The sequence below is a fragment of the Meleagris gallopavo genome, chromosome 8 (genome assembly GCF_905368555.1).
Source record: "Meleagris gallopavo chromosome 8, MGAL_WU_HG_1.1, whole genome shotgun sequence".
In the NCBI taxonomy this organism is placed as follows: domain Eukaryota; kingdom Metazoa; phylum Chordata; class Aves; order Galliformes; family Phasianidae; genus Meleagris; species Meleagris gallopavo.
The window spans coordinates 28012472-28035948 of record NC_139411.1 but is presented as its reverse complement, the minus strand read 5'-3'; the positions used below and the strand labels follow the sequence as shown (position 1 = coordinate 28035948).

The 23477-nt window shown below is 39.4% G+C and overlaps 1 protein-coding gene across 1 annotated transcript in view; it reads left to right on the top strand.

Annotated features, from left to right (window-relative positions):
* The window catches only part of GFRA1 (GDNF family receptor alpha 1), a 142392-nt gene that overhangs the window by 68479 nt on the left and 50436 nt on the right, over positions 1–23477 (top strand). The window contains exon 4 of the mRNA XM_085229315.1: positions 17518–17857. Coding sequence (XP_085085441.1) covers positions 17518–17857 — 340 coding nt within the window. The remainder of the gene's footprint in view (positions 1–17517; positions 17858–23477) is intronic.

Sequence of the window (23477 nt, the reverse complement as noted above, 5' to 3'; positions counted from 1 at the left end):
ATCATTCATTGTATAAAAACGTAGCAAAATATAAAGCACCTGTGCGATTGGCTAAAAGAAAGCATGAACATGTTGAACTTCATTTGATATGGTGCTACTTCTTCACAGCCTACTTTGCAGCATTTTATTTGTAGCAAGCTTTACGTAGGAGCTGAGCTTTTAGATCAGCAGTCGAATCAATAATTAGAGTTACAGATTTTGTCCAGATAATTGGGTGAAGAAAACTAGCAAAGTTGATACATTATTTTATTCTTCTTTCTCTTCTAAAAAAAAAAAAAAAAAAGGGGGGAGGGGGGGCAAAAATCACCTTAGTATTATACTTAGGAAGCAAATAAATAAGAAAATTTTGTGAAGGTTATGTTTCTGTTGAAACAGCTAATCCGTAGGTTTTTTTCCTGCAGTAGCTGCAATTCAGGCCATGCAGACCCACAGTAAATAGTGGATTATAATACATTGTGCTCCTTTCACTTTCCTTTTCCTCCTCTTACTGTTTCAGGAGCCTGTGGGATCCAACTGTGGGATCAAGATGGCTTAGTCTATCATAACGTGGAGTGAATACCCTGCTATTGAGCTTATTTTAAGCTTTTACAATCTCTGAGGAGGTGGGAAATCTTCTAGGAGCTGTTCTAACATATTAGCTCTATCCCAGTACTTTAATTTGCATTGAAAAGAATTACTGATTAGGAAGGGACAAAGTGCTTCATCCAGCAGCCTTATCTCCATTGCTTAGAGCAGGGCTTCCATTGTGTGCTTGAGGTGCTGATTAGCTCCTCTAGTCCAGCTGTTTTCACATACTTTACTGAAGAGTTAGGAGAGACCCTAGTATTATCTGTAAGGCTCCACAAATTGTGTTTGTTAAGGATGGATGCTGTGGAAAAGTTCCTCACTGGACAGAATGCAAAGCACATCAGTCCTTTGCTTGCTGGATGTGAACTGTAGATCATGACCATCTTCACTGTAGTACCTGCAGGTCAGCTACCATCATCACTGTGGGCAGAATACCTCCTTGTGTATTCAGTCTCACACGAAACAGAATACTAATGCAATTTTGGTCAACTTTCTTCCGTTTCAGTCTGTTTTCAGAGATTTATCAGAATGCTCCTACTTTTCTGCACTTTTCTGGTGACACAAAGTCACCAGAAGTCTCTTATTAACTTCTCAGTAGAGGTGAATGTTTATTTCATTCTCCGGTGTAGCAAAAAAAAACCAAAAAAACGACAAACAACCAGACTCACTTCTTGTGTCTGCTTATTCCTCAGTGGTCTCCATCTATTGGAGGAGAAAAGCGAGATTACTGACTTTAATAATTACTTCTCTCTACTTATAAAAGTTCATCTGAAAATATTCAGAATAACTTAGCAAGCAATTTAGGAAGACAGTTCTAAGATATTTGGCTTGTAATGTACCGTGTGCTGCCACATGACATGACGCAGAAAGTATTAAAGGTTTATATTTCCTTTTTGGTTTTAAGTTCAACTGTTTATTGAATAGAAAACCATAAGTAAGTGTTAGGAAATGTTAGGGGTTTTTTTTGTTTGTTTGTTCTTCTGATGGCCTGAAAATGCTCCAAATGTCTGATGAAATTCTCTGTAGTGTACTTGAACAAGCTGAAGCTGTCATTAAACCATTAATAATTATCCTTGAGAACTTACAGAAGAAAGAGAAGGTCCCGAAGGACTGGGGAGAAACTAATAGTGCTAGTAGTACTGCTTTTATTAAAAATAAATAAATATATACATATAACTATAACTGTATATACGCGCACACACCATCAGTAAAATAAACCTGGTGAAAAGAGTGGCTCAGGGAATTACAATCTCGTTCCCAAAGTCAGTGAGTGGAAAGATGATAGAGTATTAAAAAAATTGATTTAAAAGCATCCAGGGGATATAAGGTGATAAGGAGGGTCAGTGTGGATTCATTAAGAACAAATGTCAAAGCAGTCTAATATCCTCTGTGACAGGGTAATTGTCAATTGGTCTGAATTGTAGTATGTGATGTTTAGGTTGGATATTAAGGAAATCTAACCTTAAGAATAACTAGATCTAATACTTTGGAGACTGTAGCATTCCTGTACTGAGATATATGGAAAAATACTTTGCAGAGGATGGACTCATTTTGGTTTGCCACAGGAGGATGAACCGGGTAGCTGTTACAGTCCCTTCCAGATTCGAATTCCTCTGATCTTGTTAGGCCTTCCTTGCACAATGCAGGCTTCACTTGCTCAGTAAAATATCTGATAAAGGGAATTTCCTGAATTTGTTCATTAGTGGAATGGAACTTAAAATGAGCTTTTTGCTCACACGATTACATTCTCTGTATGTATGTACACTACAGTCTCAGGTAGAGAATTTTCATCTACAAGCTATTTGTCATGTTCAGTTACATATTTTTGTAGTGACTCATTACATGCAGGCCAGAGTATTATTTTCAAATATCACTTTATATCAGCAGACTTCTGTGTCCTTATGGAGCCTGTTGGATGACAGTGAGATGAGTAACCACTGTGAGAGCTCTGGCTATATGGATTGGATTACAGCATCATTTGCTGGTTTAATCCATTTTTAACTGGATTACAGAAAAAGAAAAGCACCTCAGTTGATACTTCATTTTATCTAGCATTGGTGCAGAAAGCCTCGAAATACAAGTCTACTGTGTCACAGTTTCCCACAGGTGGGATTTCTGCTTTTGCATCCTTTATTTGTGCAAAAGCACAGAAGCATGAACTTTATCCATTGTATACTGCTAAAATAATAAAAAAAAAAGTTCTGCTCTAATGTTCATTGTTACAGCTTTCTCATATTGCTCTTACAAAGTAATGAGTGGATGCACCCCATTTGGCTTAAAATATAGATCTATATTCAGTTAATTTGTGGATAAATATGGGTTTCTGCTATTGATATTTCTCAATCCACATTATATTAATACTGAAACATTATTAATCAATAGGTACCTCTTTAAAAATACATCACTAAGAATAGCCAATTACCTTTAAGTATATATCAAAGGCGACAGAGCAATCTGACTTACACTCATGGTCCATTAGGAAGTTCCAAACATTTTAATTATAAATATATCTTTTTCGGCAGTGAAACTTGAAAAGGAAATTAAAATTTCCAACCTCAGTAAGCTAAAAAAAAAAAAAAAAACAACTCTTAATTGTTCAGTTTTTTAATTTCTTTTCATTCCAAAATGTACAAAAATGTGCTTAATTCATCTTAGTCTCCTGAATTAAAACAAAATAATCTGTGTGTTGTCCAATGCTATCTTGAAGATACTCTGCTCTGTAAGATGACAAAAGTAAATTGTAAAGACAGATCATGTCATTGAAGCATATAACTCTGCTTGATTTCATAACAGTAATTAACTCTATTGACTTCCAGAGAAATTGCATTATTTCACTCTCTACAAAAGGAAAATCTGACCAAAGCATATAATTTACCTCTAAATTCTCAGAAATATTTTCTGTACTGAAGGAATATAGGCTGTAATTTTGGTGCCTTTTTATACTTTGCTCAAAGATTAAATACCTATTTGAAATACAAAACCTCCTGTGACCATTTGTGGAGTCACAACTGATCCTTCTGCTTAGGAATGTATTGGTTGAAGTAGAGTATTGCATTGTATTTTGCAACCAAATGAGAAACTCTATTTTCATTTGAGATGATCATACAATTCTTTATATAAATTTCTTTATTTAAGTCATCTCCCCTCTGGCTCATGTCCCTTGACAATTATCCAGCATAAGCAATCTTCAGAGAATAGTGTGAGGTGTAGCTGATTGTCATGCAATGCAAGTGAAATCTTAAGGTGAACATTAGTCACTCTTTTAGACATGTTAGCTTGAAGTGGAAGCAGTCAATTATAGAGTAGAGGTTTTATGGCTACATTATTACCATCATACTATTAGGTTTTCGGCAGTAGCATTCTGTTTGATCGATCTGTGCCAAGACATTGATGGATAGTTTTGTTCTTCAAATGTCAAATATGTGGAACTTTTGTACTTAATTTATTTACTTGTACACTATGGTACTGTGAATATTTCTCCTTTCTCCATCATTTTAGCTTTAGCAGCTAATCACAAGTCATTTTATTTGAAGTTTTAGTGTTGATTTCAATAACATTCTTAATCTTTTTTCCCTGCGTTTTTGGATTTCAGAGTAAGATACGGTATTAGGTATACACTTAGTTGTACGTGCAAAAGGATCACAGCTATATGAGGGCCTCAGAGAGCAAGAGTTACTACTGATGTAGAAATACACATGCATAAGCCCTAAGTGCATGCTGTTATTCAACGTGTAGTGAATTTGGATGTTCCAGTCTCAGTGTGTTGTGCTTGTTCTGTGGGTTGAGGAGTTTTCCTCTTTACCATTTCATATCTCTTTCAGGCCACACAATAATTTTAGAACATTGCTAGCCCCAAGATGCATCTTTAATTAAGCTCACAGGCTTTCATCTTGCTACTACTTGTTTAATTAAATGTAGGCATTTGTAAGTATATTCAGAAGGAAAAAAAAAACCACTCTACTATGACAGTAAACAACAGGTTTATGTGTGAACTCTTTTTTAGTTTTGATAAGATGAAGATGTGTGTAAATGCACTTGGAAACAAACAGCGTATCTGCATAGGCTGCTGTTATTCTCCCATCTCCAACAGAACCGAGAAGAAAATCTGTCTCGGCTTGTTTACAGGGGATACAAGTTTTAAGTAGTTGAACTGTCTGCCAGGATTTTTCTCAGTGCTACTGATTTCATTCCTCAAGGAAAAGAAAGTAGAAAAAATGGGAAATGGAAATTTGCCAAGGTTTTCTGCTCAGTCTAGTTAAGCATCAGCATTTTCAGAGGGAAATAACCATGGTTCACCCATCCTGAATGGCTTCAGTGACACTGAGAAGATCAGAGGAACTGCCCTAAACTAAAGCCATGTTTTATGCAAGAAGATTCAGAGAGCTGTAGTCTGTGTTATCTCGTTGTCTAGTGACTGATGTACTCTGTTATATTCCAGAGGAATGGCATTTAACTACTGCTGTGCAAATATAGTACACTGTCTGTACAATTGCTGTCTCAGCAACACTGTACTGGCTGTAGCCCAAGTGAAGTCAGTGTGATTAATATTGTTAATATGAGAGATCCATGTTTCACAACCAGACATTGAAGTCAATACTGTGTGAGTGTCCCAGCAGGAAGGGAGTAGTGATGTGGCCAGAGTCACAGTCTGAATTCCTGGCAGTGGTAGCTCTTTTTGCATCATCAGGAGTGTTAATGCTGAAAAAAAAATACCGATGTTGGTAATTGTCGTAATTTTGAGTACAGGAGGATTATATGCTCTTGCTTCATCCCTTCTCTGAGTTTACCCAGTGCCTCCTGAGCGGTATTATTGGTGCTGGATGGCTGTGATTCCCCACTTCAGGTCTGGCTGCAGTACAGTAGTGCCTGTGTCTGTGCATGTGTGTGTATGGAGCGACTCTGAATAAATTAAACTATTTAAATGTGAATGATGTTGTCATTCACCTTAGCCTCAGTCCTCATTCATTAGGAGGTTTTCTCTTTTACTTGTTTTTGCATTACTCCTACGTACATTTGCGTTCATGTATTTGTAAACAGGTACGTTAAATAAAAGCCCATGTATTTTATGTGTATTTTAGAGTTAAATATGAAGTCAAGGAAGAGTGTAAACTAGTCCAGTTCATGATAGCACATACTCAAATACTTAAGTTGATTTAAATGGATCTAAAAGACAGGCTGAATTGGGGCATAAAACCTGAATCCAGAATTTATTGAACCTTGATCCAGAGTTTATTGAAGTTGAAGCACAGTGTTTTGTGGACTTTGGACCATACTCCATGTAACTAATAACTCAAACATGGGGGCTGTAATTCAAAAAAGAGACATGATTGCCATGAAGTTAAAATCATTAGATTTCCTGCTTTCTTTTTTATTTATTTTTATTTTTTTATTTTTCTCCTCCAGGAAGAACTACATTGTTTACGTATGAAAAAATAGAAGCGTTAGAGATGTGTTAAAGATGGTAATGGTAAACCTGACTAGCTCAGGGAGAAACCTCAGCAGAGAACTGGGTACAAACACTGAAGGCAAAACAGAAGGGAGCGGGGTGTCACACGCCCTATGTGGCATAAATGGAAGTGAAAGGGACCTAGAGTAGAAGGTAGGGAATGCTGCGGTCTAATTTATTAAATAACATAATGATTTCTAGTTAATAAACCCCCAGTTGCATGTAGGTAAGTGACATACATCGTACACAGCTGCCTTACCTTCATTTAGTACTGCTTTATCTTCTGCACACACAGTAGGATAGTGACCATTATTAACATTATTAAATCTGTGAGTGAGTATCATTTAAGTTACTTATTTCCAAAGTATCCTATTTCCTCTGTTCCATTAAGTGCACCTGCCTCAGTGCACACTTCTCCTTGATCATTGGCTTTTGAAGTATCAGCAATGACTCTTTAGACCAAGCGAGCAGCAGCTCAGTGGTTGCAGTTTATGTAAGCTTCCTGAAGCTGATCCACAGTGACCCCATGAATAGACGAGAGTTACCAGGGCTGCTGTCTTCCCATTGTGGTGCATTTATTTCTATTCAACAGGGTTGCATTGGGACCAACTGGTAGAGAAAAGAAGAGCAGCTGGTGGTGGATTAACAGGATGAGGTTATTGTTTGGTAGATAGGACAGATAACTACCCCAAATGGTTTTCAGTAGCAATAGGGAAAGGCGGGTGAATCGGTGTCCCCGCAGCTGCTGTGACTTTTGCTTTTCACTGACTCTATTGCTCTCTCTGCTGCCATGATGGCAACCTTTGCCCCACCCCTACTGCTGCTGACTCTAATTGAGCATCTGCCCTGTTTCTGTTACTGCCGCTTTCACCAATAATGTCGATGAGATTTTTAGTCTCATCTCTTACTTGTCCTAAAGTACTTCTGCCATGACTGCAGGGACATACGTGTCTACTGGATAGGAGTTGCAGGAGAGCTTTAGAGTAGGTAAAGTTTTTGCTTGTCGTGCCGGAGTCTTTTCCCCACTTTCCAGTGTTTCCTGATTTATCCCATCAGATACTGTTGTCAGATTCAATTCACAATTACTTCTTCAGTCTTTTGTCCTCTCTTGTTTTTCTTTCCAAAAGAATAATACTGTAGAATAAGCAGGATAATTTTTCTACTAAGGTTTTATGTACTTTGACTCCTTTTTTTCAGGTTATAGCCATCAGGAGCAAGCTGCTGTCATAGATAAGCTAATATACACTCCTGCAGTAGACATTCAGTGCGTGTAAACCATCCCTACCTACGCTGGTATTGCTTGAGGCTGAAGTAAGTTATGCTTCAGCAACCCTTGAATTAACAGGTTTTGTCTGTCTGTAGCAATCTCCTGAGTACAACTAGTAGTGGTAACTCTTGTGAATGGGATTTATTAGTAATCTCCATTTTTTTATCAAATCCAGGGATAAAACAGAATAAGTTTAGATACCTAGAAAACATGATTTATGAAGAAAGAATGAATAGTTCGTCAAAGAAGAGCTTAAAAAAGTGAAGCAAAGGGAGAGTGACAGTCCTCAAGAAATTAAAAGCCATTGCTAAGAGAGTAGAAGTAAAGTTGAGGAAGAAATAGTGGGACTGGGTTGCAAGAAGTGATAGGTTGATTAGATATCAGGAAAAAAGTTTAATGGGAAGTACTGGATAGCTATTTATAGAGGTTATGCAGTTGCTGAAAAACAGGTTAGATCATAGATTAAGTGGATAGTTGAGGTGGCAAGAGACTTTTGAACGTCATCCAGATCCCACTCCAATTTCCACTTTCTGTAGAGTTCTTCCGTTCAAAGTATATTTTTCCAATTAAACTGTTAGGATAATGTGGGAGATTGTAAGGAAAGGCATGCTGAAGTCGATAAGAATTGACGCTGTCCACTGAACCAGTCATATAAATATAGAAGACAGTCAGGCTTGATTTGTCTTTGGTAAATCCATGCTGACTGTTTTTAATCATCTTTCTTTCATGTGTCTTGAAGGAGGGCTTGTTCCATAGTCATCCTCATAACTGAAATTAGGCTGATACACCTGATATTTCTTGTATCCACATGTTTTTCCCTTGAATATATTTGTGACATTAGCTTCTTTTGTAGGAGGAAGTTTTTCACCCAGAGGGTGGTGATGCACTGGAACAGGTTGCCCAAGGAGGTTGTGGATGCCTCATCCCTGGAGGCATTCAAGGCCAGGCTGGATGTGGCTCTGGGCAGCCTGGTCTGCTGGTTGGCGACCCTGCCCATGGTAGGGGGGTTGAAACCAGATGATCATTGTGGTCCTTTTCAACCCAGGCCATTCTATGATTCTATGATTCTTTTGATTGCCAAGAGTCATGAGAAGGAGTTCAGCTTCGTGGTGATATTGGCCAGACCTTTTGGCACTTCAGTATGGATCCATTCTAGTCCTATGGATTTGGTTATGTCTAAGAAAGAATCAGTCAGGATTTATACGTTAGTAGTTCAAATTGAAGGATTTCTCGGTTCCTTTTTGTTGCACCAAACAGCATTCATATCCCCATCTCTGACCATTTGGCTCACCTACTACTCTTTCTTTTCATGTTGAGATAGCATGGTTTTGTATGTGTTTTTCACGTATTCATATCCCATATTTTAACAGCTTTATTGCTTTTATGGAGAAAGCAAAACTGAAATATACAGCTTTATGAACAAGATAATTCTTGGCATGTGGATGGAACACTAAAAAAGGTGTTTGAGAATTTCAAAATATTGGGCCTCAACCAACTGTATGCTTACGTTTTATGGCATATTTAATGGATAAAATTGAAATAGGACAAGTATAGGAAAGTAATATTCAGGAGCTTAATATTTTGTATGGTCAGTGTATAGTTTTGTTACTGAAATGATATTTCTAAAAATTCCTGTCACTAATTTGAAATCCAGTTTTAAAGTTGTTTTCTGAAAAATGTTTGAAAGTTTGGCTTGGGCCTTTGTGGAGATTCATTTCCTTCTAGTATCTTTTCTTCAATCAGACATATCTTTCCCATCACATTGAGCTTAGAAATCGTTAAAAAAAACCTTAAGTTAGGCAAAAAAATTTGCATTTTTTCTCATACTTACTAATAAATGTGTATGTAAATTTCTTCTGAAATGAGACATGAAACCAAATAGCTTTGAAACATTTTATATTCATATAAAGGAGTATCTATAAATGTGTCTGTATGGATATACATATGAAAGAACTAGGCCTTCTTTATGTAAGTATACAGTGGGCTTTCAGTGTGTATAATTGTAGGACTCTGATTTGGTGCACGAGTGTACAGAACACAAAACCTCATGGTGATTTTATCTTCAACAACAGGTAGGAACTGTGGTTAGAAAAAAATATTTTATTTGGGGCCAAAAACCTTTCCTCGTCTGAAATCTGTTATTATTTCAAGGTTTTGTGTTACAGCTGAAGGCATATCTGGCCCCTTCTTTTCAGGAGCTGGCAATACTTCAGGAAAAAAGCAGTTGTTAGTGAGCAGAGAGAGGATTTTGGAATTTCCTGCACTCCTGCTGTGTAGATTCAAATGCTAAGTTTAAATAATGGATGAACCTAAGATTATTATAATTGATCATTGTATGATTTATATGGAGTAATTATAACTAGGTTGAGAAAGAATTTTCAAAAGCTAGTTTCCTGGTAGCCAGAGCCATTAAATAACAGTGTGCTGCCAAAACAAAAATTAGGTGGGAACGTAGCCATGGAATTCAGAATGTCTATCCTCCATCTGATTTACAACTCCCTCTATGATGACAATATCACTGGTATTTTCTTATTAGGAGCAGTAAGAGCTGTTTGAATTGTTTTGCTTTCTAAACAGAGCTTTGCATTGTTTTAAGCTTGGTCAAGCGTAATAACTAGAAAACTGCAAAAATCTAATACATAACAAAACTAAAAGGTGCGAGAGGTTGAAAAGGTTAATTAAAAGTCTAACGATGGCATTTACTGAGACAGTCCAATTAATCACTTTATTCCAGGAGTCATGTGATACAGAAATCATTGCTGCAGGTAACTGACTGCTAGTCTGTGCATACGCTGCATTCATTGAAATCTGTATTTTTTTTTTTTTTCCAAAAGGAGTGTTAGCTTTTGATTTTATTTATCTCAATGTGATTTTTAAATAGTAGCTAATGTTTAACCCTTAATTCTCACATAATACTGTTCATCTACACTGAGACTGAACAGTAAGGGAGCATTGCCCCCTTGGTACTTGTAGCCTTACAGCCCCGGGAGGGTTGCTCATAGCTTAATGGGATTGTAGGTATAGAAGAAAGAAAGCACTAGAAATACATCATTATGTAATGTGATCTCTCTGAAACAGTGTATATGACCAACAAAGTGAACTCTCAAGTGTCAACAAGCACATTTAAATGTAATTTTTTCCACTTCAACTGGAAAAAGACAAAAAGAACCTTGAAGGATCAATTACAAGGGTCGTAACCTTGTATTATCTGATTTGCTGTAATATTCACACAAGCTTTATTGGAGTGGAACATAAATTTGAAAAATAGTGAGATTAGAAAGGATTGCAATGCTAGAGCGAAGAGCTAGAAGCTTTCTCCTGGCTTATTTTGCTAGGGCAGCACTTTAGAGGGAGCCCATTATAAGCAGGAGAATAGTAGTTATGTTAACACGGTAATTAATCAAGTCCGAGGAAAAGAGGAAACAAGTTGTGAATTCAATTCTGCAGTAATAAAAAGAAATGCTGAAAGTTACCCTGTAAATTGGCATGACTTTGGTAAACAGTCCCTCACTGTGTCTTGAGAACTGCACGCAGTAAATCACTTCTCATGGCAACCGTGTAGGTTTGAATATTTTCACAGTTTTATGCTGTATTTCTGTAAGTGCTAGTTCCTTCCAATTCTGTTAACTTACTATTTAGCTAATAATAAACTACTGAACGGTATAACATGAGAGCATTTGCAGTAACACAGTTCCACTGTGAATATTTCAAAGGGAAATTAATTAGAAGAACTCAGCTGAAACCGTGGCGATAGCCTTCCCCATCACAAAACCAGCCTCTGACTCGACACAGAGCATGAATTGTATATGGAATGACTGCAGATCTCTGCTCCACAAAAGAAGTATATTCTGTATATGGTCCCAGTCACGCGTAATCCATCCTTAGTGATAGTGCAGTGCAGGTACATTAAAAAGACCTTTACACTCTACAACTCTTTAGTGTAGAACTGGAATCCTTGGTGCAGTAATGTAAGAAACAGCATCTGGATCTGTTTCCAGCAGCCTCTGTTCAGCAGCCTGTGATTTTGTTCATGCATTTCTGCTTTCTACATGAGATACTTTGGACAGAAGGAAAAGTAGCATTAAAGAACAAAATTCTTGAAACTTAGATTATTGGAAATTCAGAATATCTCCACTGAATAAAATTGATTTAAGTATGCTGGCGTGAGTATAATGTGAAGCTGCCATCCACATAAAAAATAAATAAATAATAGGAATCCTGGCATAACCTTTCATGCATTTGTAGTAGAAAGAAAAGGTGACAGATCAGGATGTTTGTGTGAGTGAAGACAGAATTTAAGCAGCCAACCACAATGTTATTCATGCTGAGGAGCAGGGTTTTCCTCTCCTTTACAGCTCTCCTGGAACAAAATCTTGAATCGGTTCTTTATAGGCTTTCAGGACTTTCCTCTTTCATTACCTGTAAGTTGGAGTAAATGTACCCCAGCTAACCATTTGGGTTTTAGCCAGAAGTTATCTGCTTCTTCCCAGAGAACACAAGTACCAAAGGAACTCTTCAGTCATTATTATTTCCCCCCCGTTTCACCAGCACATATCTGGCATAGGAGTTTTCTTTTGCGATCTCTATCATTGCACCGGGAAATGATCAACTAAAGGATCTAAATAGACAAGAGTCCTGCTAGGTGTTAGAGCCCAGATCCACTGGTGAACTGGGACAATACAGAACAGCACATACGGCATGTGGCCTGTTTAAAAATTAAACATCCAAGAATGGGCCAAGAAATGGGTTTATGCATGTAAACATCAGGAGTCCCTGCTTCTGGGTGGTAGCTAACATTTCTGGTACAATGCACAGAATCCTGTCCCTAGAGGTGTTCAAGGTCAGATTGGATGGGGCCCTGGGCAGCCTGGTCTGGTATTAAATGGGGAGGTTGATGGCCCTGCATGTGGCAGGAGGGTTGGAGATTCATGATCCTTGAGGTCCCTTCCAACCCAGGCTGTTCTGTGATTCTGTGATCCTTGAAGAGTTAACAGGATATTTTGTATAAAACAACAGCGACAACAGCAAAACTGCAGATATCTAGATAGACAACAGGAAATACAGAAACTGTGATATGTTGGAAGTCCTTGGACCTGAGGAGCTGGATTTGGAGCCTTGGGCAGCAGGTGCATCCATCTGTGCAGCAAGCAGTGTCTGCTCTTGGGAACAGGCAGCTTACTGGGAGAACTGAGCAGGACTCAGTCTGCTTTAACAGGGCACCTAGCAGAAGATGTCAGGGTGCTTTATTCATTGAGGCAGTGATCAGAACAGTCTTTGAGGAAGCAGGAGGCCTGTACTCTGTAGGTTTTCACAGAGCCTTGGAGGGGAACCTGTGGGTAGAAAGAGGATGAATTGTGCTATAAAAAGGGTTACTTTGTCTTTTTAAGGGATTAGATGAAAAAAATGCAAGCAGGATCACATCTCTGCAGCCTTGCAATTAAGGCAGTCATCTTCAGGGAGGGAGTCTGGGTTTCCAGTCATTGTGTTTGTAAGAGAAGTAACTCTCGTGGGCATTGTCCAGAGCCAGCAATCAGTCTCCCAAGGAGAGCTCTTCCTCTGAGGCTGAAGCATCGTGCTGTCTCTGGTGTTTGCAGCATGCGCTGTTTCCTGTGCACCTTTCTGAGAATACCCCACAGTTAGGTGGTTTGAGAATATTTATGGGAAATGAGAAGAGTGGTTCTGATTATCCACATGATGGATGGCAAGGTCTCCCGGATCCTGACTTACGATGCATCAGTGAACTCTCATAAAAATAAAGGCTAGGTCTTTCTGAAGAAAGACTTTGGGCACAGCAGTTGTCCGGGTGCATGGTAGCTGAATGATGAACTTTCTAATTGTGTGTTTTGGTTCACGCTAAGCTGTGTTAATGTTCATGATCTCTGCAGGACTTTGATTTGGGATTAGAAATGATTTGTCCATGAAAAGGGTAGTTTATTTGAATTCAGTAAAACACAGATAACAATGTTGCCCATGTTTTCCTTATTTGTTTAATCTGCTTTTCTTACAAAGCCCAGTTGCTTTGGTGAAACCCATAGCAGCACTTCCATTAAATTGGGATCATGGTTCTCCTCCTTATCCAGGTCAGGTTTTGGTTCCTCTAGGTGACATTCTGCATCTGCTTTAGAGTAGCCCCATACTCATATGGTCACCTCTATCCCTTTGCAATTTTGTCTTCCATCACATTAACTTTTACTTCTCTCTCTACAGCACTCCCTTCTCTAAATATCCCAGAAAGCCTACTAATACTAATTACTTGCAAATAGTAATTGTAATTTTAAAAGCAACCTCAGTAAATAGCTTTTTATGTAAGAAAATTGAAAGCTGTGTCTATTCTGCTGTTTAATATGAATGCTGTAGAACAAGTAATAGTCCTTCCATCTTACCATGTAATGGGGACATGAATAAGCTCCCAGTATCCTCTGAGAATCCCTTTGTGTGCAGCGTACCATGGGGTTGAGGAGAGAGCCAAAGGCTTAGTAGGTGCAGAATTGAAATAGAAATGAAAATGCAGGAAAGATGAAAGATCTTGAAAGGGACCAACTCATAAGAAAGATCACACAGGGCAGAGGAAGCCCTCTTAAAAGTTTAGGAACATCTCTCGTTAAAAGCATTTGGCTTCTTTCTGTCGTTTTATACAGGTCTGAATGAGGGCTTGAGTTCAGAACTGCTGCAGTCATACAAATGATGGGCCAGGGTAGGAAGTTTCAGGATGCAAGAAATGTTAAAGTGGTTGCAGCTTGTACTATAATGCAGGGCCCATCATTTAAACATACCAGAAAACATCTCACTTTGTATGCGAATGTTCAAGGCGCAGTAGGTTGGGAAATGGTGGTCCACATGGATGTAAGTTAGGATTTCTCAGTCCCTTGTTGCTGCCCCAGAGCTTCTGTGCTCGTTATACAGCAAGCTCTCAGGTAGGAGGACGTGTTTAGGCATCCTTACTCTTTGTTTGTGGGGGGCTGCTTTCCCACCCGAGCTCCTGGCTCTGGCTGTTGTGCACTTGTGACTCCTCCTTGCACTGCAGCAGACTGGTGCCCTGAGCTTCTATTGCTAATGGCTCTGGTGATTTCTGGGATGAGCATTGCTGGCTGCATGTGCGGACCAGTGCCTCACACACAGGTGGCCAAAGGCATCACTTACAAGGCTGGAAGTGGCTTACCTGGGAGTCTGCAGAGATTTGGCAGGAGCTGAGAGCTGCATGATTTGGCACAGATTTCCACAAAGGCAAAGCTGACCTGGAAGGGAGAAAACTCCTGGTGGGGAAATGCAGCAGGCAGGAAGCTTCACTTGTCCCAGGTTGTGGTCTGACTGCCTTCCATCCTTACCCAAATGCCCCGGGAGAGGGGGAACTGAAAAAAAGATCTTGCACTGAATTTTCCTGAGGGACGCTGTCAGGAAAAGAAGCTCTGGATTAGATCCATTAGCTCCTAACTTAGTCAGAACCTAGTGAGAGCCAAACTTCTGCCTGTCTTAATAATTTAAGCTTTGCAGAACAGAAGCTGGGTGAAATTTTGACTTTATATATTACTGCTGTGTAAGTAATCCTCAGAAACATTCTCAATCCTGTTCACTGTTTGTAGCTACCGCAGGACTTAAGAATAATCACATTGTACTTCTTCAATAAAAATAAAGCAGAAAATGTGTTCTGGATGGTAAGTTGTGTTAAAACATGATTTAAAAGCTTGGGAGAAGCTGGCACTAATGAGAAGTTTAGACAGTCTCATTTAATTCAAGTGCAGTTGGTGTAGATTTCTTATGTGCTTTGCATTAGTCTTGGTTATAAAAGGTAGAAATAAACTGTATAATGTGATGATAAATACACCAGAAACAATAGCTGGAGACATATGGATCAAAATAGAGGAAGCAAGTGGCAAGTTACAGCCGGGGTAGTTAAAAACAAACAAAAAACAGAAAACATGATCCATGCTCAGAGTTCACACAGGAATGCAATTCTTGGGTGTAAGTTGTATGAAAGATATGACTGAGCACTGCTGTTCTGTATGAACACTTTGCCAGTAATTCAGCTTTCCTGCAAGGTAACATTCGCTGCTGTTGGTGCTTTCAGTGAATTTGGCTTATGCTCTGTTTTTCTGACTGCTTCATTAACCTATCCTTTCTGATTTTTGAAGTATTCATATTCACAGCACTTTTAAATTTTGTAGCAGCATTTGCTACTTAGCTCAACCTTTAATGGCAAATGTGTATATGATTATTAGTGTGATAATTAGCAAATAAGTGCTTTATTACATCTTGCTTTTTTTTTTTTTTTGATAAATAATGCTCTGTAATGTATCACATGGTAAGTTGATGTCTGTTTGCATTGATATGCACCATTTAGAGCTCTTCCACAGAATCTGATTTTAAAGAGTGGAATTCAGCAGTTGACTCCCAGGCACAAACAACCATGTAATTACTCTGCAATCACACAGTAATTAGCGTGTACTATTCATATATTGCATAATTATATGCCCTGAAGATTACATAGTAATTATATTTGTACCAAACGTATAATTCCATATACTGTATCACAGGAAAGAAACTTGGAGAGTTCATGGTTAATATTATAGTTATAAGTTAATATAATGCAATTATGTATGAAAATCTTAGTCTTATCACAGGGTTGTATTTGGATAGCTCATCTCTTCTGCACCTGGTTTAACTTAAACTGGTAGACCTCTTATAAGAAATTCTTGGCTGTTAATTTATAGTCAAAGTGTAGTATGTTTATAATGTGTGGAGATAAGCAGAAATGTACAGCTGCTTGTGCAGGAAGCTGGGTGTGGGAAGGATTGGTGAGAATATTAAATATGTAAATGGCAAATGTACGAACACACTGAATGTAGTTACAGCACGTTGTTAGAGTGGTTTGGGAATGGGGCAGAATGGTGGGAGAACAGAGAGGAATGGTGTTGAGTTGTAGGAAGGCTTTGGACTGAGCTTTTGAGAAAAGGTGGAAGATCTAAAAAAAAAAAAAAAAAAAAGTTTTTTTAAGATATCCTTAGAGCATTAGGTCTTGTTTTAAATGTTTTACCTTTGGCCATGCCTCCTAAAAGATTGATGCAATGTTTTGAATATTTTGTTCAGCTTGCAAATGCTGTAGCAGGGGGAAATTGATGTATTTTCTTGGATCTGTGATGTTGGCATTGCCATTATCCAAAGCAACATTATGATTATTCTTAATTGAATTTTGCGCTCTAATGCCAGTTGCCTTCATTTTCAAGCAAAGCATATGTTGGATTTTAATATGTGGATAATGTATTGCAAAATTAAATGTGTAATTATAATCTTTTATCTGAGTTTAATTTTTTTCTCTCTAACTTATAGTGTGTGCATGTGCATGCATGTGTACAACAGAAAGTGAATCCTGGTATTAAAATGTTTCTTTTACTGTGACTTGTTAATTCTGTGTCAGATTTAAAACTCGCAGCTTCATAAAACTCAGTGTTCAGGTGGTATCTACAGATCTCATGAAAGTCTCTTGGTCAGAACCCAGAGCTCAAAGGCTTGGTGGGTTGCCTCAGTTAAATGTAATTTATGTACCCTGCAGAATGTGGGAGCCACATGCTTGCTTGCACAGTGTCTGTGGTCTACTTTTATACAACTCAGAAAGGTAGCCAGGCAGTGGAGCTTTACTATTGCAGAGCTCTGTTTCTTCCCACCAAGCCTTTGAGCTCTGGGTTCTGACCAAGAGACTTTCATGAGATCTGTAGATACCACCTGAACACTGAGTTTTATGAAGCTGCGAGTTTTAAATCTGACACAGAATTAACAAGTAGACACTGAATATCAGTTGTACTGTTGAAGGAAAAAAATAAGAGAGTAACTTTTTTCCAAACCCAGGCTTAAGAGTCCCGCTGAGTTCTTGTGCAATGGGCCACATGTATCCCTCCCAGTTTACCAGTATAATAGCATTTAAGTGAGGCCAAGTCTTACCCAATTTTCATCCTGCATGTTAGCTGCAAAGAAGATGAAGTGCAGCCTCCTGGTGTAGACGATCTCTCATTAAGCCATTACCATTTGATGGTTGGACTAGATGAACTTAGTGGTCTTTTCCAGCTTTAACGATTCTATGATTCTGCCCTTAGAAACATAAGGAATGGTCACAGGTTCTGGCACTGAAAGTTTTGCATGTATCAAATATATAATCAGGATCTCGTTAACACAATGAAAAACACAAGCATCAAAACACAATATGAATGTGACACGTTTCTTACTGCTGTTGTGTTGTTTTTTCTAGTGGAGCCAGTACTTTCAAAGGGGAACAACTGCTTGGATGCAGCAAAAGCTTGTAACCTAAATGATACCTGCAAGAGGTTCAGATCTGCTTACATAACCCCCTGCACCAGCAGCACGTCTAATGAAATCTGTAACAAGCGGAAGTGTCATAAGGCCCTCCGGCTATTTTTTGACAAAGTTCCCCCAAAGCACAGCTACGGGATGCTCTTCTGCTCCTGTCGAGACGTAGCCTGTACAGAAAGGAGGCGGCAGACTATTGTTCCTGTGTGTTCATATGAGGACAGGGAGAAACCAAACTGCCTGAATTTACAAGAATCCTGCAAGAAGAATTACATCTGCAGGTAAGATAGCACATGGCAGGGGAGTGATTAATGAGGTGCCAGAGAGAGCTTCTTGGTACTGCTGGATTTGCCAGGAGTAAGGGTCAGAATGTCCACTAGGCAATAGGAGTTGGGGAAAGCAGCAAAAGTCTCTGACATCCTTAACAGAGTAACAAAAGCCTGCATCTGGTTACCGTGTGTGCCTTCTTCAAAACTGCTCACAGCTACTCCCTCTCGTTATGGAAGAATCATTAAATGCCTGGTTTAATTTTCACAGATTTCTGTTGGAAACATTTTAATTAATTAGGTGTCTCTATGAAATGGTATCTCAAAGTTATTTTTATGTCCCATTAGCGGCCAGGTGGAAATAGAATTATTCATTATAATGGGATTTATTGTCATTGTTACCTAGCCTGTAAGCTTGAATAACAGTGGATGCAAGCCACATGGTGGACTTTGTGTGTGGTCAGAATACACAGATTCCGTGCAGGCTTTTGCTTCGTAGGAAGAAAAGGGGACTACATCCCACTATTCTCCTTGCTATTTTAGGCTTGGAATTGTTTTCTCTGCCCTCTTCTGGTAAAAAGGCTGGGCTGATGTAACTGGAGGGTCATTGATTCAGTGACCCGATTCCCAGTCTCTTCCCTCGGTGAGCTCAGCACGGAGCGTTGCTTTGCACGACAAACTGGCTCCTTCTGCTGTCAGCAACTTCCCTACAGGTTATTGCATGGTGCTTGCTCAGTGGCATACAGATCCTTCTCTGCCCTTAGGAAATGCTTTACTCCTGCTTAGCATTGTGTATGTTTATATAAGAATGCTGTTCCAGTGGCGTGTTTATGAAGTCATGCCCAAGAATCTTAGTCATTTCTAACACGTGCATTCTTTGTATGTAGTTCACCAAAGCCTTTGAATTAGCAAGTAAGGAAATAAACACTATTGTTAAATGTCAAGGACACTGAAGATATGTGCATATATGCCTTGAATAAGTACTTTCATGTGTCTGATAAAATATTTACTTTGTTGTTTACGTATGAGCCCTCCTCCAGTGATCCTAAACCCCTGACGTGAGCACCACATGTGCCTGAGGTGCTGGCAGGGGAGGAGCAACAGTGCTCTGCTCTGCCCTATGGCTCAGGGATGGCAGGTGCCACAGCTGCACTGACAGACTGGAGCAGCTTTAGGTTGAGGCAGGGTCTTCACTGCAGTCCAGTGAGGCACATTCAACACTTTGATGGCTATTGCAGTTTGTGAAAGCTGGATGCTGGTTCTGAGGTCAGAATCACTTGTTTTCCATTTCCATGTTGTGTCAGTAGTCTTTTTGTTTGCATAAATTGTTGAACCTAGATTGTCTTACTTAACACAGGCCCTGTTAAATAGCAGAGTTACAGCATCTTTGCTGTGCTTCCTGCCAAAATTTCAATGTTATGGTACTAATGAGATGGGGAGAGGGTTTTATTGGGACACTTCTTCCTGTTTTTCAGGCTGTGCTCAGGAATTGCTTAGTTAAATGAATGCCATTACTTCTCTTATGACTGTGTTTTTCTTTGGTCAGCTTCAATCTAATGTTTTATCAGCAGCTAAGTTTTTAATAGCATTTTGTTTAATCTGACTTCATGAGCCTGCTGTCGTGCTTTCTCCATTTCAGCTGCAGAAAAAACCTTGGTAAAATGTCTGCTCCTGTTGCCCAGAGTTGCAGCCGATGCTGGGGTGGAAATGAATTTCTTTAGAGTTTCTTCCTGTGGCTGCTTTTCTTTAAACTGCCAAATTAAAACGTTTGGATGCATGGGTAGGCAAACCCTGTGGGTCTGGGGCAAGGTCAGCAAAAAATAGCACTTGGTCCTGCACCTGGGGTGCAGCAAATATTACAGGATGCTGACAGTCATCCCCTATTAATGCCTCATGGGTTGTTTGAACTGCTAGCATGGTTAGTGCCTTTCCTCTCTCCTGTCCAGGAAAGGGGAAATCAGCAGTAGAGCTATTCCATTTCATCCAAAACACAGTGAAAGGCATTTTCTTTGAATTGTTGTGCACTTAGAGGGAGGTGGTGTGGTTTGTTCCCAGTGATTTACAGGAAAACAGCGGCTTGGGCAGGGGAGGAAAGAAAGGGAAGTAGAGATGACATCCCCTCCTTGCTATTGAAAGTTTTGGCATTGATAAATATCAGTCTACATAGTAATTCCAGACATGTTTAGAATAATTAAAAGCAGTAGTCGCAAGACATATAATTCTAACTCCGTTAACTTCTTGTTCATTTTGAAATCAGAAAGAGTATCTAAATGAGAGATTAATTTGAGGCTGTGTTCTGACTACTGTGAAACCAAGTTATTTAGAAACTGTTATTTGCATGCCTGTTACATCTATTAGAGCTTCTTCGTAATGCCAAGTAAGTCAAGGGGGGCATGTTCTAAAGCTTTTCTGAAAGTACTCTCACGAGTGTTTTGCAAATGCTGATTATTCAGAAATGAGAGATCTGAATCTGTCCATATTACTTATAAAGTATGCTTGGGCCCATGCAAATATGTATTTCAACATTCAGTTTGGGATGCTTTTTAAGAGCTTTGTTCTGGATGCACAGAATCACAGGATCACAGGGGTTGAAATGGACCATTAGGGATCATCCAGTCCAACCCCCCCTGCTAAAGCATGTTCCCTAGAGCAGGTTACACAGGAAAGCATCCAGCTGGGTTTTGAATATCTCCAGAGAAGGAGACTGCACAACTACTCTGTGCAGCCTGTTCCAGTGCTGTCACCCTCAAAGTAAAGAATTTTTTCCTCATGTTCATATGGAACGTCCTATGTCCCAGTGTGTCCCTGCTGCATCTTGTCCTGCTGCTGGGCACTCACTGAAAGAACCTGGCCACATCCACTTCACTTCCGCCCTTTAGTTATTGATGAGCACTGATAAGATCCTCTCTCAGTCTTCTCCAGGCTGAACAGTCCCAGGTCTCTCAGCCTTTCCTCATAAGGGAGATGCTTCAGGCCCCTTGTCATCTTCGTGGCATTCCACTGGATTCTCTCTAGAAGTTCTCTGTCTTTCTTGAACTGCACACCGTAAATATCACTGACTCATAATGTCACTGAATCATAATCTCACTGAATCAAAAATTTTGAAACAGGATTAACATGAGTGGAGCAATTCAGCCGAACTGCAGGTACCACTAACTGAGACATGTCGATTTTTTTTTTTTTTCTCTTCTATTCATTCATCATCTGTTATACAATGTAAACTCTTAATCGAGGGAAAAAAAAGGGACCAGAAAAGTCAGGAAATGCAAATAAGTTCTGACTTACATACATAGTTCTAATTTTCCAACTTCATCAAAATACTGAATGGTTCATTTTCATTGTCATTCTTATGCTTGCCTTTCCTCATATCCAAGTCCATATCCCACTCCAAAGTGGATTTGAGGGTTTCAGGCATAACTTTCGTGTATACCTGTCAATTCTAACTGAAAAGGAAGAAAAAAAAAAAAAAAAACTGAAAGAAAAAAAAACAAACAGAAAGAAGCCGTTATAATTCATTTTATTATGAATATAAGCAAAACTTCTAAGGAAAGGCATTTTACTGTCAAAAACTTTCCCCAGTTGTCCTGGAAAAGCTCAAACCCCTGAGAAACTTCCTATTCTGAGTGCTTCAGCCACCAGTTAAATTCCATAAGGTTGGCATGTTTTAGAAATATCATTCTGTTGTGAAAACAGAACCAGTATCACTTTGACAATATTTTAGAATTCTAATTCCTTTGTGTAGCAGAAATGTGAGTCATTAGTTTGGGGTTTTTTTTAGTCATTGGTGTTTTGAATTTGCATACGTCCTCTATCTTCTGGATAAGTTCATCAGGAGCTGAGCAAAATGATAACAATACAGACGTGTGACTTACTGAAAGAGCAGAAAATTAGAAGAGTATCAATTCAGTCGCTTGCTGTAAAGATCTGAAAAGAAAGGTATTTATTTTCTTTTTAGTCTTTTTAGAGTGCTTTTTTTTTTCCCCCTCTTAATTAAGATGTAATTGTAGAAAGTAAGGTTCTTGTCCTTCAGCACTGCTGTACTCAAAATGGTGGTGAAACAGTCAAAAAGTTGTTCTTGACCAATTTCCAATCAAACTACAATAAAATTATTTTTGACACTCAGTGTTCACAGAGCCAAATCTTTGTATGTGCTTTCATTAGCATTCATTGGCATGTTCACACCCCTGGTACAGTCGTTTGGGGATACCACCTGCTGTCAGTAGTTTTTGTTCACCTCTCCTATTCAGTCTTTGGTGCCAGAACAATTCAGTTCTGTTTGGAAGATGTCTGCATGTACAGGTAGAAGAACCTTGTGTGTAGATCCACAAATATTTTTATCAGTGCACAAAATAGGTCGTTCACAGTAAAAGCCAGAATAAAAGCTCAACTTACTGTGTTTCTTAAAAACATACAAAACTTGCCAAGAAAATAATGTTCCTTCTTTGTACTCTGTTGACATTTTTTTAATGATAATTTGCTATGAAATAGGAGCCTCTATATCTCTGCTCGTTTTCCATAAGACATGTGCAAATCAGTGAGTGCTTCATGCCAGTACCTGTTTGTGGCTTCTCTGCAAGTGAACGCTGGGTGTTTCTGTAGCTGGTAACACTCTGCAAACCCTTGTGGGTAAGATTTGCCAGGAAAGGGGTTGGTCAAACACTGTAGGGAAGTTTATGAAGAGAGATGTCCTGCTGTAGAAGAGAGAAACCCAGATTCTTGTATCAGTAGGGAGTTGACTCCAGTTGCATTAACAGGTGGCAGGGAGGAGGGCACTCAAGGGATGTGTGGAGGAGAGAAGAGAGGTGGAACAGAAATAGGCTCTTTTCTTCAAATTTTCTTTTTCTCAGACTTAACTTTCATTTTTCCTGCTTCCTCCCTTTCTTTACTCTCATGCCTCTTCCCATTGCTTAGCCTCCTTTCATCTCCTTTTCCCAGGTCTCTCAGTCATTATCTGACTTTGGCTGCCTCTGCCACGTTTGAACCCTCTCCATTACAGCTGCTTACACTCCCTCCTCACATCTCTTCTGTGCTTTGCTCTTTTCCTCCCTCAATATCCTGCCTCAGTCCAGTGATCATCTGTGATTCAGAAAATGAGAGGGAAACATTGGTGCTTCTCCCCATCTGACCCCTGTGGCTTCTGCTGGTCACAAGGCAGTTGGCCAGCAGCTGGGCTGGACTGCTTGGTCTCCAACTGGCTCTCAATGTAGGGGTTCCAACACTCACTGAGCACTGTCATGAAGGATACAGTGGCAATGGTGCAGTTCTAACAGAATAGGGTTTGCATCCCTCTGGAGTGTTTGTATCAGTTGGGCACTCTAAGCTGTCTGACATCTCCTTGAGGTTATTGTTTGCTGTCGGTATGCAAAAGCAGGACAACATGTAGTTTTCCTAATGCTACTAAGGACATTAGAACAGGGATGCTTTTGATTTCTAGAGACGTGCAGGCTGTGTCTGTATCATATATGCGGAGAGTGGGCAAAAAAACCCTGTGCTGCTCTGGATGCAGGATGTCTACAGTGTAACAGGGTTTGCCTGGGATGGGGCTGCGAGCAGATCCCTCTGCTCTCTGAGTATGGCGTTGGTGCTTGGCTAGGAAAGGCCCTTGGCTGCACATGACCAAGTGAGAGAGGAAGAA